Below are 15,145 nucleotides of genomic sequence, written 5' to 3'. Positions count from 1 at the left end.
AGGAGAGGTCGCGAGAGAGAGTTCGCTGAGTCAGCCGCCATTGTCTGTGTGAAGTCAGGCGATTCTGAGGAATACTCGAGGGGCGCGTTGTGTCTTATCTACACGAAGTTAAGCGGCTCGCTAAAGGCGCCAAGGTTAACTGCGGCGGTAGGTCCTTCTCTCGGTGAGGATTTCTCCGATGCTGTCTAAGGGAGAGAGAAAGGATAAGTCGGGGGGCGAGCGCGTCGAGTCTGCGTGACAGCGAAGGACACTCCTAGGTTTGCTACCATTGCCGAGTAGACGGGGGAAAATAAAGGAGATGACGGGGCGGGGGGGGGGGGGGGGGGGGGGCACGTGTTCTTTCTTTTTTTTATGGCTACGTACTGTATATGGTAAAATAGAACTAAACGAAATAATGCGGCATAAAACGATTGATACACCTTTAAGATATTCACGCTGTTTTATTTATTACAAAAAACCCGCATTCGCTCCAAGAGCATTACAGCGAGGGGAGGGGGGTATACACATATTTACACATTTATAGTAATCGAGTAATTGTAATTTCGAGTAATCTATTCGTTAGCCACATAAATAAGCCACGAAAGAACATAAAAAAAGGCCACCAAGAAATATGTAGAAGTATAATGACACCAATATACATGCTGTTTTCCCAGAATTAAGGTAAATTTGATAAATTTAAGGAACCACAAATAATGCGATGCAGCTCATAACGTCTCAGTTAAGGAAGAGACTTAAGACCGGCAAATGGCGTACAGATGTAAAGGTCGAACCGGCATCCGGCACTGCAAGGGAAAATCGGGCCACGTGGACTCTAGACAGTCATTTGATTTTCACTAGTTATGAGGAATACTGAAGTATAAGTTGGTATTAAGTTTATTCGCGGGGAGGAAACGTTTATAGGCCAAATGGTGCCGCAGTCTGGACTTGCCGGCCGAAAGCAGTGGTACAGCACAAGTGTGTGCGCGTTCTGCCAATCCAACGTGTTGGATCAATTCCCCTTTGAGGGGTTGTTTCTAAAGCAAATGTCAATTTTTTCTACCAGCGCGAGAGGGGATGGGGAACGCTCCAAGCAAACAAGCGAAACGTTCGCAAGAGCCGCTAGTCCGCATTGTTCGCGATCAGCCCGGCAGGCATGCATGCATGCATGCGCGTGGAGTGTCATAAACGCCAACCGCGATTATATGGGTCACTGGCACCGGACCGTCGCCAATTTTACAACGCGGGGAACGGCGGCCTCGGGGGGGCATCAGCCCGCCGTGGCCTTTTCCCAACAAAAGGCTCTACTAGACTACGCCGAATTGTGCTGAAAGAAACCTTTAAAAAAAAAAAAGGAAAACCATAGCGAGCGGGAAGTGTGAAGGACGACTAATAAAGACAGGAATCCCAACGACGCGTACTTCCTTGCTCGTTTTTTTTTTCTTCCTTTTTTGTTCACGAGTTTCACGGGTCGCGCGGCACAAAATGAGAGCACTGTGGCTGGAGTTGACCGTAATTTGCAAATTAGAGAAAAAATAATAGGTAAGCGAGCAGGCGCGCAAAGGCAACGCATGCAGCATTCACTGCGGCTTCTAGTGCGTAACGGCTACGTTACGCACAATGCTAATTGCGACGGTACACAGAACGTGTGCAACCGCTGTTCACGTGTTTTTTTGAGCTTTTCGCTTGCCCGTAAATTTCCAGCCGTAATTCGTCAAGTTAGCCTGGAATCACTAATATCGTTTCCTTCATTCGTAACGACAGCTTCACTGTCAAACACGCTTGCCTTCCAGGTGTAGCTTCGCGAGCCATCTTTCAGTACATATATCTACCTTTTTCGACGTGTGCTTATCATACTGCACTTTTTTTTTTTTTTTATGTCCCGGCTCGAAGAACTAAAGACTCAAATCGGAACAGCGCTTTAGAAGCGTACGTACCATCTATACTACTCAGCGAAGTGAATTTCGCATCGCAATCTTGCGCATTCAATAAAAATGCGGGCTGCGAACGACGGCTCCGTTATTTTGCCGAGTCACTGCTCAGGTTCTGGAAGCGCATAGCGTGTCGATCGAGATAAAGTGTACCGAGATATCCGCTCTAGAAGAAGAAACTGGGGCGTCAGGACCCTGGCAGACGGAGCTCCAACGGAGGCTTTTAACATCGTACTTTCTGCTCCTTAATCGTCAAGTTATGGGTGCACAATGTACGAACGCTGTATTGCGCACTTTTTTTTTTTTTTTGTGCGCTGCATTTGGATGCTGCACGATCTCGAAACGCACTGGTCAGGTGCTAGAATTTCAAGCAGTAAGTTCGTGCTTGCGTTCGCAGGCCCCTTTTCGACGCCTCGCCTCAATGTCGTCCGTCGTGCGGGTAGGTTACAACGTCCGCAAAGACAGAAAACTGCCTTTGAATGGCCGAAATCAGAATCTGTTCGCAACGCATGGTCGTTATGCAGTTGCGCAATTTACTGGTCTACGCGCTCGAATTAACGCTAAGCGATTCATTCCAGTTTGACGTTTGCCTTCTGCCGGCCGGTGCTCATGCTTTGCCGCTAAGCCCTCTGTCGTGCAGAACAGCTCGCTACAGCGCCCGCAAAAATAAAAAGAACTGCTTCGCAATAAACGAGCTTTACGTTGAACTGGTGTCTGTAGACCAGCGTTAGCTTAGCCGTAGAGTAACAAAGCAAGCGTTACCGTTGTGGAAACTGGCATCGACACGTTTCTGTGTACCGTCTTCACGGATTTGCCGCAGCAAACAATCGGCCATGTCACACGAAACGAGTGAATGGCACGCGCACACGATTGCTCACCAACGAGAATTCGGCGCCGCTCCCACAATACTTGTTTGGTCATAGGCACGGACATGAACCTGAAGAAGCTCGCTGGTTCGCGTTTGCTACTCAAATACAACACCTGATTCCGCACGCAGACACATTACATTCCAGCAGCAACGAAAAGAAACAGCTCCACTCGGGAAGATTACTGAGGTTCGCGCCATTTTTGTCTGCACACGAGCGCGATAAACATGCAAACGAACTCGCAAGCAGCGGCGGGAACTCAGGCTTTTTTGTGTGTGTGTGCGTGTGGCACCGAGCTGTCATTCATCCTACCACGCATCGCTAATCCCCCCCCACCCCCCAAGCACACATCGCCGGAGGAATGTCTTTGATGTCGGTGTCCAAACCGGCACACAGGCGTCACGACTCGGTCTGCATGCTTTTGCGGATTACGCCGAGCTGGCGGCGCGTCTCGGAAGCAGAAAAAGAAAACGCGTATCTAGAAAACGGGCGGGACTTCAGACAGACCGCCACTCGGCCGTATCCAGTCGACGGGTGGGGGAAGTAAGCAGCGGCTTACCTTGGGCTCGTGGTGGTCGGCGCTAGCGAGCGCCGAAAAGCAGACAACGGCCAGCATCACGGCCACCAGGTATAGAGCGATCCGGGCCATGTTTCCGTCGCTCAGAAGACACGAACAACGTTGTCGTCGACTGTACAGACAGCCAAGAAGGGAGGAAAGAAAAATCCGCCGAACGTTGTTTGTTGTCGTCGATGTCGTTGAGCCGGCAACACGCGCGCGCGCGTTCTCTGCGCTGGGTTCCCGAAGATGGGCAAAGAGAAAAAAGGAAACTCGTTTCTCGCACGAGAGGGAGGTCTCGGGGAGGTGGTTGTCGCGTCAAGGCGCGGGAGAGAGCTGTGCCGAGCAACTGAGGAACGCGCAATGCGAGATGCGGCGCTCACGAGAGAAGCAGGCTTCTCTCGCGGAGCAAAACTTGTCCCGCGAGCATGATTGGTCAAGGAAGACGATGGCGAGGGAGTGGATGAGAGAGAGAGAGCAAAATGGAGAGGACGTATCGGACCGCAACCCGCCGGAACTGACCCGCATAGTGCGGCGGTGGCGCCGCGCCATAGCCGTACGAGAAAACCGTTGTTTGTTGCTGGGGCCTTCGAGACTGGCAACTCACCCGTGGGCTCCCGATTTCGGGGACCATGAAGCTGCGCTGTCGCGCTGCAGATATTGGACAGAAAATCTCGTACCGAAACTGAGCCGCATAGTGCGGGGTGACGGCGCACCGTAGCCGTAAATAAATAAATATATAAAAAGACACGTTATTTGTTGCTGTCGCCTCAGAGATGGTCAATGCGGCCTTTGGCCTAACAATCTTATAGAGACCATAAGGCCGCGCTATCACTAAGCGACAGTAACTAGAACGATACCTTTAGCGAGCGCGCCTTATTGAAATGTCTCGGAGAGTGTTAAAGCCCTACACGTGGGCGGCTGATTGTTTTTAACGGCCCGCTAATAAAGTACGATTCCTGTATTTCCTGGCTCAAAAGAACTGAACTCCTCTGCAGTTTAATTTTTTTTTTTTAACGTGAAATAGCGCTGCAAGCGCGAATCAGCTTTTCCCAACATTACAGACACCTCCCATGACTCAACTATGCACCATGGCGTGGAAAATTTCTTGGACGAAGTAGCTACACATAGTCCTTGTTCATTTCAGATCATGCAACTTGGTGTAGAGTCTGTTCGGAGCAGCCTGATGAAGCGTAAATGACTGTTCTTGAAATTCCGTCCAGTACGCACTTATACAGATATGTCTGTTGAAAGCTGCACTGACGGCTTTAATTTCTCATGTTGTAGGTAACTTCCTCATAGTTTCTTCTTTTCTTGTGTATGCAGGTTGCTTTTGGTGACCTGAATCCATTCCCGATGAGAGTGATCAATGCCAAGCGGGTACAGCACATGCAAGCTGTCAAGGTAAGCGGGTTTGTTTTTCGTTGCTGATATCGATCCCAACGAGTCTCAACTGAGAGAGCAATTTGGTCCGGTTGGATTATTTTTTTGTTTAGAAACCAATTCGATCAACTGTTTTAACCAAAGGTTTCGTTTTAGTATTATTATTCTTTAGTATCTTATTTTTTTTACTTGGATGATCAAACGCTTAAGTACAGGGGTACTTTATGATGTAACAATTATTGGAAAAAAAACGTCATGTTGGAAGAAAGGATAAACATGCTTCAATTGGAAGGATTCGTGCGATGCACTGAAGCAGATCATAGATATTGCAATTTTTCACTCAGTGAGAGCGAATTTTTTGCTTCCGACAGCCGTAAATACCGTATTTGCTCAGGAAAAGTACATCATTTGAGCTTATGTTGCAGAAGTGTTATCTTGGTTTCATTCTGCGAATATAACGCTGCATTCGTTCAATCAAGTTCGCACTGCAGGTTGCACTAAGCTTAGCCACTATGCGACTGAACTGTGCGGAAAAGCCATCCTCTTGATGGCAGGAGGAGTGTGGTGATGACATAACGGGCCCAACTACACTAAGAAGGCTGCTGTAAGGATTTTAGGTGCAATGTCGACACTTGCTATGCCAGTTGCTATGTCAGTGTCAGTGGCTTTACTGCGCAAACGCCGCTAGTTCCAAGACGAACACAAACACGCAGGCACACACACACACACATACATATCCTTGTCTTTCCTACGTCTCTTTCGTGGTCCTGTCATATTCATGAAACCATGATATGTAGTTCACTCTAACAAACTGCATTGAATGCTCAGTTCTGAATCCCCAGCAATTACGACGTGTACTGAACTTCATAGAGATGTTAATTAGTGTTATCCATGGTATGAGATAACAAATTAGACCCCGAATGTCTTTTCGAAAAACATCATGTGCTCTTAACCTTCATTCCTCTGAGCTCATGTGAAATAAATAAATATCACTTGTTCAACTACAAAATGTTTAAAGGAACCCATACGTTTTTCTGTTTTAGCTCCCTGCCATGTCCAGTTTGATGTCAACTTTTTTCTTGATAAATGAATTTACCTTGTGAGCTGCCGCAGACACAATTTCGCTTGTCAGGGTGTCCTATAGCTTCAAGTTTTGTCAACGGCAACAATTCCCGTTCTCAAAGCGATTTTGACCAACTCCGCACGCCAGCATTTTTTCTTCTTTTGCTGCACAGATGGCTGCAGTGCCAGCGTTTGAAATATGCAGTTATCTCGCCTTTCTTTTTTTCACTACATAGGTATCAACATCTTTTCAGCTCATAGAATGCCACGTTGATTCAGTCTTCATGTCTTACAGCACAGATGGCAGCCACTTCGTCAGCGCTGGAAGCGCGCACTTAATTATTGTGGTCTTTGTTTTTTACTACATAGATAGCAGCACTTGTTCGCGAGCTTCTTGCGTCGTTTGGCAGATTTTGAATGATGGCGCCTGCCACCGACAGCTCGCATGTGAGTCGCGAGTGCTGAAGAAAGCCGCTGTCCTACTCTGACCTGCCCTTAGAAATCCAAGAATGCACGAAAAACTTTCTTTGGTGAAGAACTCTGCTTAGCGTAACACTAGTACATTTTAAAACGTGACAAAATAAATCATTGTTTCCTCGTTTCCAACTACGCCGTTTGGGGCACATATTAAAAGCACATATATTGCATAGTGAAGCGGTAAATTAAGGTTTTCATGCTTAAAGGATGAAGCAAATAGATTGAAAAAGCATTACATGTGCTTTCAATGGAGTGAAGTTTGAAAATAATCCATAAGAAAAAAGCAAGATAAGGTCACGTTTGGTCAAAAGAATGACGCACTTAAGGGGCTGTTTTGACTCCTTACAACACTGCCTTCTACTAGCCTCCTGGTTATCTCAGTTGTCATATACATACAGTAACTTGCCTTCGAAATGCAGTGGTGCTGGATTCAATCCACAGAGACGAGGGCGAGCTTTCCCACAACTGCAAGCTTTTTCATCCTGGAAACACACACAGATTTCCCTTGCATCTTTGTAGTTTGTAAACAGCCCTCCTGACCACTAGTGTTTTACAAAATCCCAGCATTTTTCATCCACGCTCACCCTTTTCTCCTAGAACTCCACATTCGTGGAAATTGCATTATTGAACTTCAACTTAAGTGGCAGCCATAGTGCATAATGAGCAATGGCATACAACTCTTACGAGGATCGTCACTGAACATGATATTATACCACTTTATAGGCTACTTTCATAGATGAAAGCATGTAGGTATTCTTCAAGGACACAACGTCTGTGAGAATGAATGAATAGTGTGCATGAAAATATTGGCAGCTTCGTGGGAGCGCAATGTTTGGAAGCAAACCTGCACGCCTCATTGAAAGCTATTCACAGCTATTATAGGCACATGTTCCAGGTCACTAGTGCCCAAATTTGTTCTGAATACTTTCATGCTATTTTAATTTATTCTGTATATTTAGCCCATTAGACCCAACAAGGAACAGCAACTGAATACCCTTAATTGCTGCACTTGAAAGAAAGAAAAAAAGAAACGACCCCTTGCCTTATTAAAGAGAGTTATTTTAATTCAGCACTCTTGGAAACTGAAAGGCCACTCGTTTTGTAAACAACATAATTAACCAGGACGAGCATTTCTCTACCTAGACTGTTTTCTTGATTCTGGCTTTTTATATGAGAAACAAGTCAAACAGGAATTTTAATTTATTAGCTACTTAAGTGTGATAATCTACACAATGAGCAATCGACTGAATTTCACAGTACAAACACTTGTAATCAGGTACCTCTTCAGATAAAGATGACGACCATAAAGTTCAGCAGCAAAATGTTTTATTTGACTAGCCATGAGCTATAGCTGTTTATTCTTCTTGCTAGTCACTCAAGCAGTTTTTTATAGAATTTTTTGTTGTTTGTGTTTGGTTACAGAAATGTTTTTGTCCACACTTTTTTCAACAGTTGCCAGGTTTTTAAATTAGTGCATGCTCTGCCATAGTAGGTGATCGATTTAGATGGCTTATCAATTTTCTGTGTCCCAACAATAACAAAGATTGTGCACATAAATGCACAATCTGATAGAGCACCCTGGAATACAGGCACATGATAGAAGTGAAGTACATGTTTTTTTGTGATCTGGTAACACCTTAAAACTTTAGAGGTAAGTCACAGTAAACTTAATTTGTTGATAAACAGAGACACATGATAACAATGAAGTACTTTATTGATTGAAAAAGAGAAGACAAACAACCTGCCTAGAATCAGCTTTACGTTTCTTGATTATTCTGAACTCTTGAACTGAAACTTGACTCTGAACTGCAGGAACAGCTCCGGAAGTTGGACGAAATACGCAACTCATTACCAGCAAGGAAGGTGCAGGAGTGTGGCAGTCCGGTGTCATCCGACGATCCGTCGAAGTAGCCCGAATGGCAAGACTGTCCTGCTATCTGGTGTCGCATCACGAGAATCACAAGTGCCATCGTTTGTCGTCTGCCAGAACCAATCACAGTGCAATGCCTTACGACCAAGAGGTTGAGAAAACGCCATTGTCGACTGAATGTGATAACATTTTTTTTAAAGCCACCCATCTGCTATATATGATTATGCACTGAATGCTGTTGCTTAATAAGACCATTCAAGAAGACTAACTATTTTAATCTATTTTAATTGTATCTGCGAAGCATTGTGAAAGCTGTGGTTAGTGCTAGTTAGTCATTGGCAGGGGTGTGTGAATGTTAAACTTTCTAATCGAATAGAGTATTAAAACCAAGAAATGAAAAAGATTGGCCTTCAATTTGCAGTAGGAATTTGGGATCAAACTATTTTTTTTTCTTTTTTCATATGCAGTAACAAGGATGCAATGGACAAGGGAAGAACTGGCTGATGAATATTCCTTTAAGCAAATTACTTTAATGTAGATGTAAATCAGTGTAGGTTCCACTGTTTCAAATATTCATGTGAATACTATTGAATCAAATGTCTTTTTTTTTTTTTTTTTTTTAAGGTAACGGAATGTGGAAATAACAGGCAAAACGGAATTTGTAGATTAACGTTCCTTAAAGCTGGGCTAAACAAGAAGAAAGGGGGTTAACCAAGGGTCCCGATTTTATTAGTCATATCATAAGAAGCCAACAAACATTGACACCAAGGACAACATAGGGGAAATTACTTGTGCTTAATAAATGAAAATAAAGAAACGAAGAATTAATGGAAATTAAAGTAGATGAAAAACCAACTTGCCGCAGATGGGAACCGAACCCACAGCCTTCGCATTTCGCGTGCGATGCTCTACCAATTGGACGTCCCAAAAAGGATGTCAAAAAGGACGTCCCACGTCCGCCGCCAAGGTCTGTGTGTGGTGGCGCTGGCTAACACTCCCAGGGTTCTACTAGGACACATAAATACCCAAGAAAGTGGATGGGAAAACAGCGCCGCGGTAGCTCAATTGGTAGAGCATCGCACGCGAAATGCGAAGGCTGTGGGTTCGGTTCCCACCTGCGGCAAGTTGGTTTTTCATCCACTTTAATTTCCATTAATTCTTCGTTTCTTTATTTTCATTTATTAAGCACAAGTAATTTCCCCTATGTTGTCCTTGGTGTCAATGTTTGTTGGCTTCTTATGATATGATTAAAGCTGGGCTAGCAGGTCAGGGTAAATAACTGTACATTACGATGCAACACATGAATGGCTATAAAAATTATTATTGCGTCAATCTTTTATGTGCCACTCTTGTGGCTAGTCATCAATTGCATTGATTCTCCTCGTTGAAGCTTACGTAATCCTACTGCGTCCATTACTTAGCCAAAAAAGATATCTGATTTTAAGATGGAATATGAATGAAATAGAAAGAGTTGCTTGATTTGTATTCAGAATGCGGAACGTCTGCATACCTCTACTAGTGACTACAAGGGACCAAACGTCGAAGTGTAAAGGCTTGTGATTGGATGACATCCTGGCTACTGCTATTGGCCAGAAACCCTGGTGTCGTCCACTCACAATACATTCTCTATGTTCAAGCTGTCTACACAGTTTGGCCCCTAATTGGTTGGGAAGCGCTTGCAAGCTTTCGCAATGCTGTGCAGTTTGAACACTGCTGAAATGTGTTCAGCGTGTCTTCTTATGTGCAATATGTGTGCGTATTACTCAAGATCACTTTGTGTGCTTTTTTTTTTAAAGTGTGTACCGATGCACCATTTTGTTGGTAACAACCTTGATCGTGTATTGGGTGATGCGGCCATGCCAGTAAGCCAACCTACTGTATTTTTCAGAGGTGTGCATTGTGCGCCTTACGTTTTAGTACTTTTGATACGAGGCTACGACTTAAATATTATGGATAGCGAGTCCAAACACATGACAATACTTGCACATAATCAGTTGTTACCGAACAAAATTCCGACCTCTGAAAATGGTGCTGTCTTAGCTTTCTGTTGACGTATGTACTGGCATATCATAGCTGATGCTGGAAACAGAAACAGCGACGGTGCATTTCAATCCAATGGTGATTTCCATTTCAATCCATTTCAATCCAATTTCAATCCATGGATGAAGAGACAGGTTACGTATCGGTACAATGCTCACAAATACAATATATTCTAAGAGATGTGTAACACATGCAAGCACTGCTTTTTAGATGTTTACAAGTGGCTGCAATATTGTAACGCAGCACATGATTTAGCAAATGCAAGCAACCTGCATGCTGTTTTGCTTGAACAAAACTTTTACTTTTTAATGCACTCTGTATTGATGGTGGAAGCATGTTTTAACATTAACTGTAATGAATTTGTGCATTGCAAACACCGAGTCTTGGCCTGTGATATATTGATGTCTTATTCAAGAAGTGTTATTAATCTTGTACTTTCTTTTTTACATATTAAGATGAACAGGGCAAATTAATCATTTGGAATGCTAATTTCAATCACTGAACTCAACAATGTGGACATATTATGCTCAATGACAAATAATGCACACCTAGAAGTGCCTTGGACAAGGATGTTTTCTGCATGCAAATTGTTTACTTTTGCATCATATTTTTGTTGCTGATAGCGCTCTTAGTTGCATATATCATTCCATATAAAAATTTTCATGAGCAAGAAAGCACCGACGTATATTTACCTACTTTCCTGCAAGGCGTTGATATATACTTAGCCCACATATAGAATGACCTTATTTAAATATTGAAGATTACAATCTGCTAGAGATGTAAACAGTGACTGCTTCAAAAGCATGCGTTAGGAACACTATCTTAAAAGTGCTGTGTAATATTTTTGTAACATAACAGACTATGTTCTGGACTTTCTATATTTTGCACGTTTTTGTGCTCACAGAAACCTTGTGTGGGCTGGATGAAATGTATAACACTTCAAGACAAAATAAATATGAATTTATATATCTGATGACAGATTGAGCCTGTCCCTCTCATCATACTTTTTGGAAACGAAAATGTGTGCTACACCTGTGATATAAGTAAATTGGTCATCTGTGAGGGTTACATAGGTAAACCTAAATGCCCATTTACTTCATTTCACAATATGAACGAACTGTTAATGAAAATGATTGAAACTGAAGCTTTGTTAATGAAAAACACTTTTCTTTTGGTGTGGGTCATTTTTTTATAATATGTCCTTTCACAAAAATATCATTTCCAAGCTTTCTTCTTTCTTTTACAGTGTGGGTACCATTTGGGTTTTGTTATAAACTGAAAATTAGGTCTGACCAGAAACGCACACCTCATACATGGCTACAAGACCTGACTAGATTCTTACTTAGATGTGCTCTTAATTAATAGTACTTCTCTGTTAGCTCTATTTTGTCTATAATGTGCAAATTGGTCAATATTTGATCCGTTATATTGCCGGTCACTTTGATACTGTAAAAATGTCTTGGAATAATTAGTCAAAAGGTGAAAATGCTAACCAATGCCTATGGGAATATGAGTAATTCAATCTACACTTCTGAGAAGTGAATTAACATTAACTGCTGTTGAAAATAAAAGATATTACAAAGCCATGGCAACTGGCACACTGTGTGGCTGAGGTATTACATGAATAGATGGCGATACTGCAAAAATTACAAGGCCAGCATAAGTAAGCCTGCTCCATGCTTCTACTCAAAGCTGCCTTTAAGAATTAAATTATGGGGTTTTACATGCCAAAACCACTTTCTGATTATGAGGCACGCCATAGTGGGGGATTCCAGAAATTTTGACCACCTGGGGTTCTTTAACGTGCACCTAAATCTAAGTACACGGGTGTTTTCGCATTTCGCCCCCATCGAAATGCAGCCGGCGTGGCCGGGATTCGATCCCGTGACCTCGTGCTCAGCAGCCTAACACCATAGCCACTGAGCAACCACAGCGGGAAAGCTGTCTTTGAAGAAAGAGTGAACTGTTAGAACTAAAGACTGAGGTCCTATACGCATGTAGAAAGATAGAAATCATTTTCACAAATTGTTTTGAAACGTATTCTACAATAAGCACACTTTCTAAGAAATCATGGGATGAAGAAATGGTCAACTGCACTTAGGGATATTTTTTGTTCTAAAATGAGAAACATCACTTAAGTGTTTCAGATTTTAGAATGTTTAGTTGGTATCCAGTAACAGCATAAAGCCTTGTAATTTGGTGCATCAAGGAATCTAGCAAATACGTAAACCTCAAGATACATGATGCTAGCAAATCTTTGAAGTTACAAGCATTTGGCATTCGAATGTGAATGCAAAAATGACCACCGGCATCACTAAATAAATGATGGAAATGATCATGGGGTTTGTACAGCAAGCATTCAATGTGTGAAACATACGGCGTGAAGTAGGAGCACCGTATTTAATAACAGATGTTGCACCATTAAATGTACACGCCATTCAGATGTCACACCGCTGGTTAAAGCCTATTCACCGTCATCTTCCATCTTGATGGTCGGTAACTCAACCTGGTGGCAGTCAACTTTCCCACAGCCTCCGACATAGGGATCTTCGATCCTTCTGAAGACAGCCAGAAACTTTTCTCCAGAGTTCCTTGTTACTTTCTTGCCTTCTTCAGTGCTTTCATAAAGCTTTTCGACGACAACATCAGTCTTCTGCAAAAGTTTGTAAAAGCTAAGTGTAACACAGGTTTCTTGTACATCAAAGGCAAGAAGAAGTGGTGCAGGATTCTGGTGCAGAGAAGCGGCACTTGAGGGCTATAGTTTCGTTTTCAAAAGCCCGAGCAACCCTTTCGGTGCAGGGTGAGTGCAGATTTCAGATATTTTGCTGAAATGTAGCAAGATGTAGCATAGTTTGCCTTTTACCGCAAATAGTTCAGCGCTTCTGGCACAGCAGTAGCATCAACATGAACAGAATGAATTTTTCTTCCATTGAGAAACTCTCTTTCTGAGACACCTATATGGTTTCCCTTCGTAGCTTCATTCTACTCCTTGGGTGGATGACACGTTTCCCTTTTGTGCTAGTCTTTTGTTGTAACTGGCTACTGATAAAGTTGGTAAATTACAAAATAAAAGATTGGATGCTTACCAAGTCCTCTTCAGACACTCGTTCAAATAGCGGATGCTCTGCTAGGTGAGAAACCATCCAGTCGTGAAGCTCCTTGACGTCTGTTATTGTGTACAGGAGGCCCTAAGAAGAAGCAGACAGGACGGAAAAGCATTTTGACTATTGCCTATCTATTGATGGGAGATGGTTAAACTTGTACATAAACAAAAGTACACTTTTAAGTTGAAGAAGCCTGGCAGTGTACTGCGAAGTTTGTGAGTGGTCAATACCAGGAATGAACAAACACTCGACATACAACTCAAACTCATTTGTGAAATGAATTTACAAATTACGTGAAAATGTGCCAATGTTTATGAGGGTTTCTCAAAAGTCCTACTCACAAATTAGTGTTACATTTTAGAGTGGTGTATATCATACCAATTTTATCCACTTTAAAAGTATTATAGTTGCAGTTCAAGGAATTGTAGTAGCGTCTTTCAGTGCTGAGTTAGAGAGTTGTAAACTTGCTAAAGTCAGCTTCTAATTTAACCCTGACGGGACCAACAAAACTGATTGAATTATGCGGTGTATTGAATTAAACAAGATGCATAAAAAACGCCAAAACACACCGCATTTAATTCAGCAGTATTTGCCCAATTATAACACGCGCCCAAATCAAATGCGCACCCACTTTCCATGTGTCCAAAGTAGAAAACCAACATACAGATAGCATTAAAGTTTCTAAACAAACTAGAAATCTAGCATGTATCAGATTTTTTAGCAAGCAAAATGGGCAAATGTCTTGTATGTGTTGCACAGTGATGGCCGGTTTCTTAAAGTCAGCTTTGCCACAACACAGCTGCGTTGAAAGCATAGGAATGCTGCTAAGGCGGTTTTCAGACCCAATTTTCCTGGGGGGAAAAAGGCGCGCATTTGAATTGGGTAAATACTGTCATCAGACATTATTGACATTATAGTTATTGCTTGAAAAATCTTCCTAGGGCAGGTTGAAAATAAGTGTTTTTGACGGCAGATTGACATGTGTCCCAATGCATTCACCGTTGCCGAAGCTCTGCGGAGACAGACGCTGCCAATAAAGTGGTTGCTATTTGAGTCACCATAGGAGTCGGGCACATGTATTCTGACTGACCAAGTTCGAGTTATGTATCGAAGGTCAGGAACAGATTTCAGGATCAAAATAATTAAATTTTGGGCCCATTAGAATGCACAGACACCGATCAATACCTTCAGTCGGCATCAAATTAATCGAGAGAGAGGAAACATTTATTTCAACCATTTAAGTCCTTGCTCTGGAGGTCGAGTGGGTGGTGCCCTCATTCTAGGTCTCCACTGGCCATGGCTGCTCAACGAACCTGCTGGACAAGCACTTTTTGGCCTGCTAGGGTATCGACGGTCAGCTGTATCTCCCACTGCTCAAATGAAGTGCTAGGCATCTTTAAGTGCTGAGGTTTGCCTGCAACCCCACGAGATGTGGTAGTGTGTAGGGCGCGTGTCACCGCAGATGCCGCAATATGTTAGCGGTACATTTTGCCGTATCTGTGTAGGTTCGGAAAGAGGTTTGCTTGGATAAGTCTGAGAGCTACTGCCTCTTCAGTGCGGAGCTTCTTATAAGGGGGAGGATTCGATTTCTCAGTTAATTTGAAAGTGCGTTTACTTTCAAATTAACCGAAAACCAGAATTAACTATAGTCAAGTTAATGGATCATCATACCTTGCTGGTGAAGCAGCGCACTGACACAGACACAGTGAAGACAAACAGGAAAAGGCGACACTCGCTGCACTCGCTGTTGCGGCGAGTGTCGTCTTTTCCTGTTTGTCTTCACTGTGTCCATGTCAGTGCGCTGCTTCACCAGCAAGGTATGATGATCACTCACCAACTAGCCCAACTTTCCACTTTACTGAAGTTAATGGATGTCTACT

General features: G+C 43.0%; 3 protein-coding genes across 5 annotated transcripts in view; 1 reads left to right on the top strand and 2 right to left on the bottom strand.

Moving 5' to 3' along the window:
- The window catches only part of LOC142560254 (uncharacterized), a 137,947-nt gene extending 134,214 nt beyond the window's left edge, over window positions 1-3,733 (bottom strand). Inside the window, exon 1 of the mRNA XM_075672210.1 lies at window positions 3,333-3,733. Within this exon, the coding sequence (XP_075528325.1) occupies window positions 3,333-3,422 (90 nt within the window). The 5' untranslated portion in view covers window positions 3,423-3,733. The remainder of the gene's footprint in view (window positions 1-3,332) is intronic.
- LOC142560255 (TBC1 domain family member 2B-like) overlaps window positions 1-8,200 on the top strand; it is a 179,192-nt gene extending 170,992 nt beyond the window's left edge. Inside the window, exons 18-19 of the mRNA XM_075672211.1 lie at window positions 4,656-4,733; window positions 8,064-8,200. Coding sequence (XP_075528326.1) covers window positions 4,656-4,733; window positions 8,064-8,162 — 177 coding nt within the window. The 3' untranslated portion in view covers window positions 8,163-8,200. The remainder of the gene's footprint in view (window positions 1-4,655; window positions 4,734-8,063) is intronic.
- The window catches only part of LOC142560257 (tRNA (guanine-N(7)-)-methyltransferase), a 39,305-nt gene continuing 32,107 nt past the window's right edge, over window positions 7,948-15,145 (bottom strand). For 2 of the 3 annotated variants that reach the window (XM_075672214.1, XM_075672213.1), the window contains exons 5-7: window positions 13,248-13,349; window positions 12,634-12,814; window positions 7,948-8,231 (exon numbers count right to left, since the gene is read on the bottom strand). In XM_075672214.1, coding sequence (XP_075528329.1) covers window positions 8,209-8,231; window positions 12,634-12,814; window positions 13,248-13,349 — 306 coding nt within the window. In that variant the 3' untranslated portion in view covers window positions 7,948-8,208. The remainder of the gene's footprint in view (window positions 8,232-12,633; window positions 12,815-13,247; window positions 13,350-15,145) is intronic. The other variant, XM_075672215.1, reaches the window with a different exon arrangement.

The sequence above is a fragment of the Dermacentor variabilis genome, chromosome 10 (genome assembly GCF_050947875.1).
Source record: "Dermacentor variabilis isolate Ectoservices chromosome 10, ASM5094787v1, whole genome shotgun sequence".
NCBI lineage: Eukaryota > Metazoa > Arthropoda > Arachnida > Ixodida > Ixodidae > Dermacentor > Dermacentor variabilis.
Note: the sequence above shows the minus strand (reverse complement) of the source record. Positions and strands in the feature narration are given on the sequence as shown.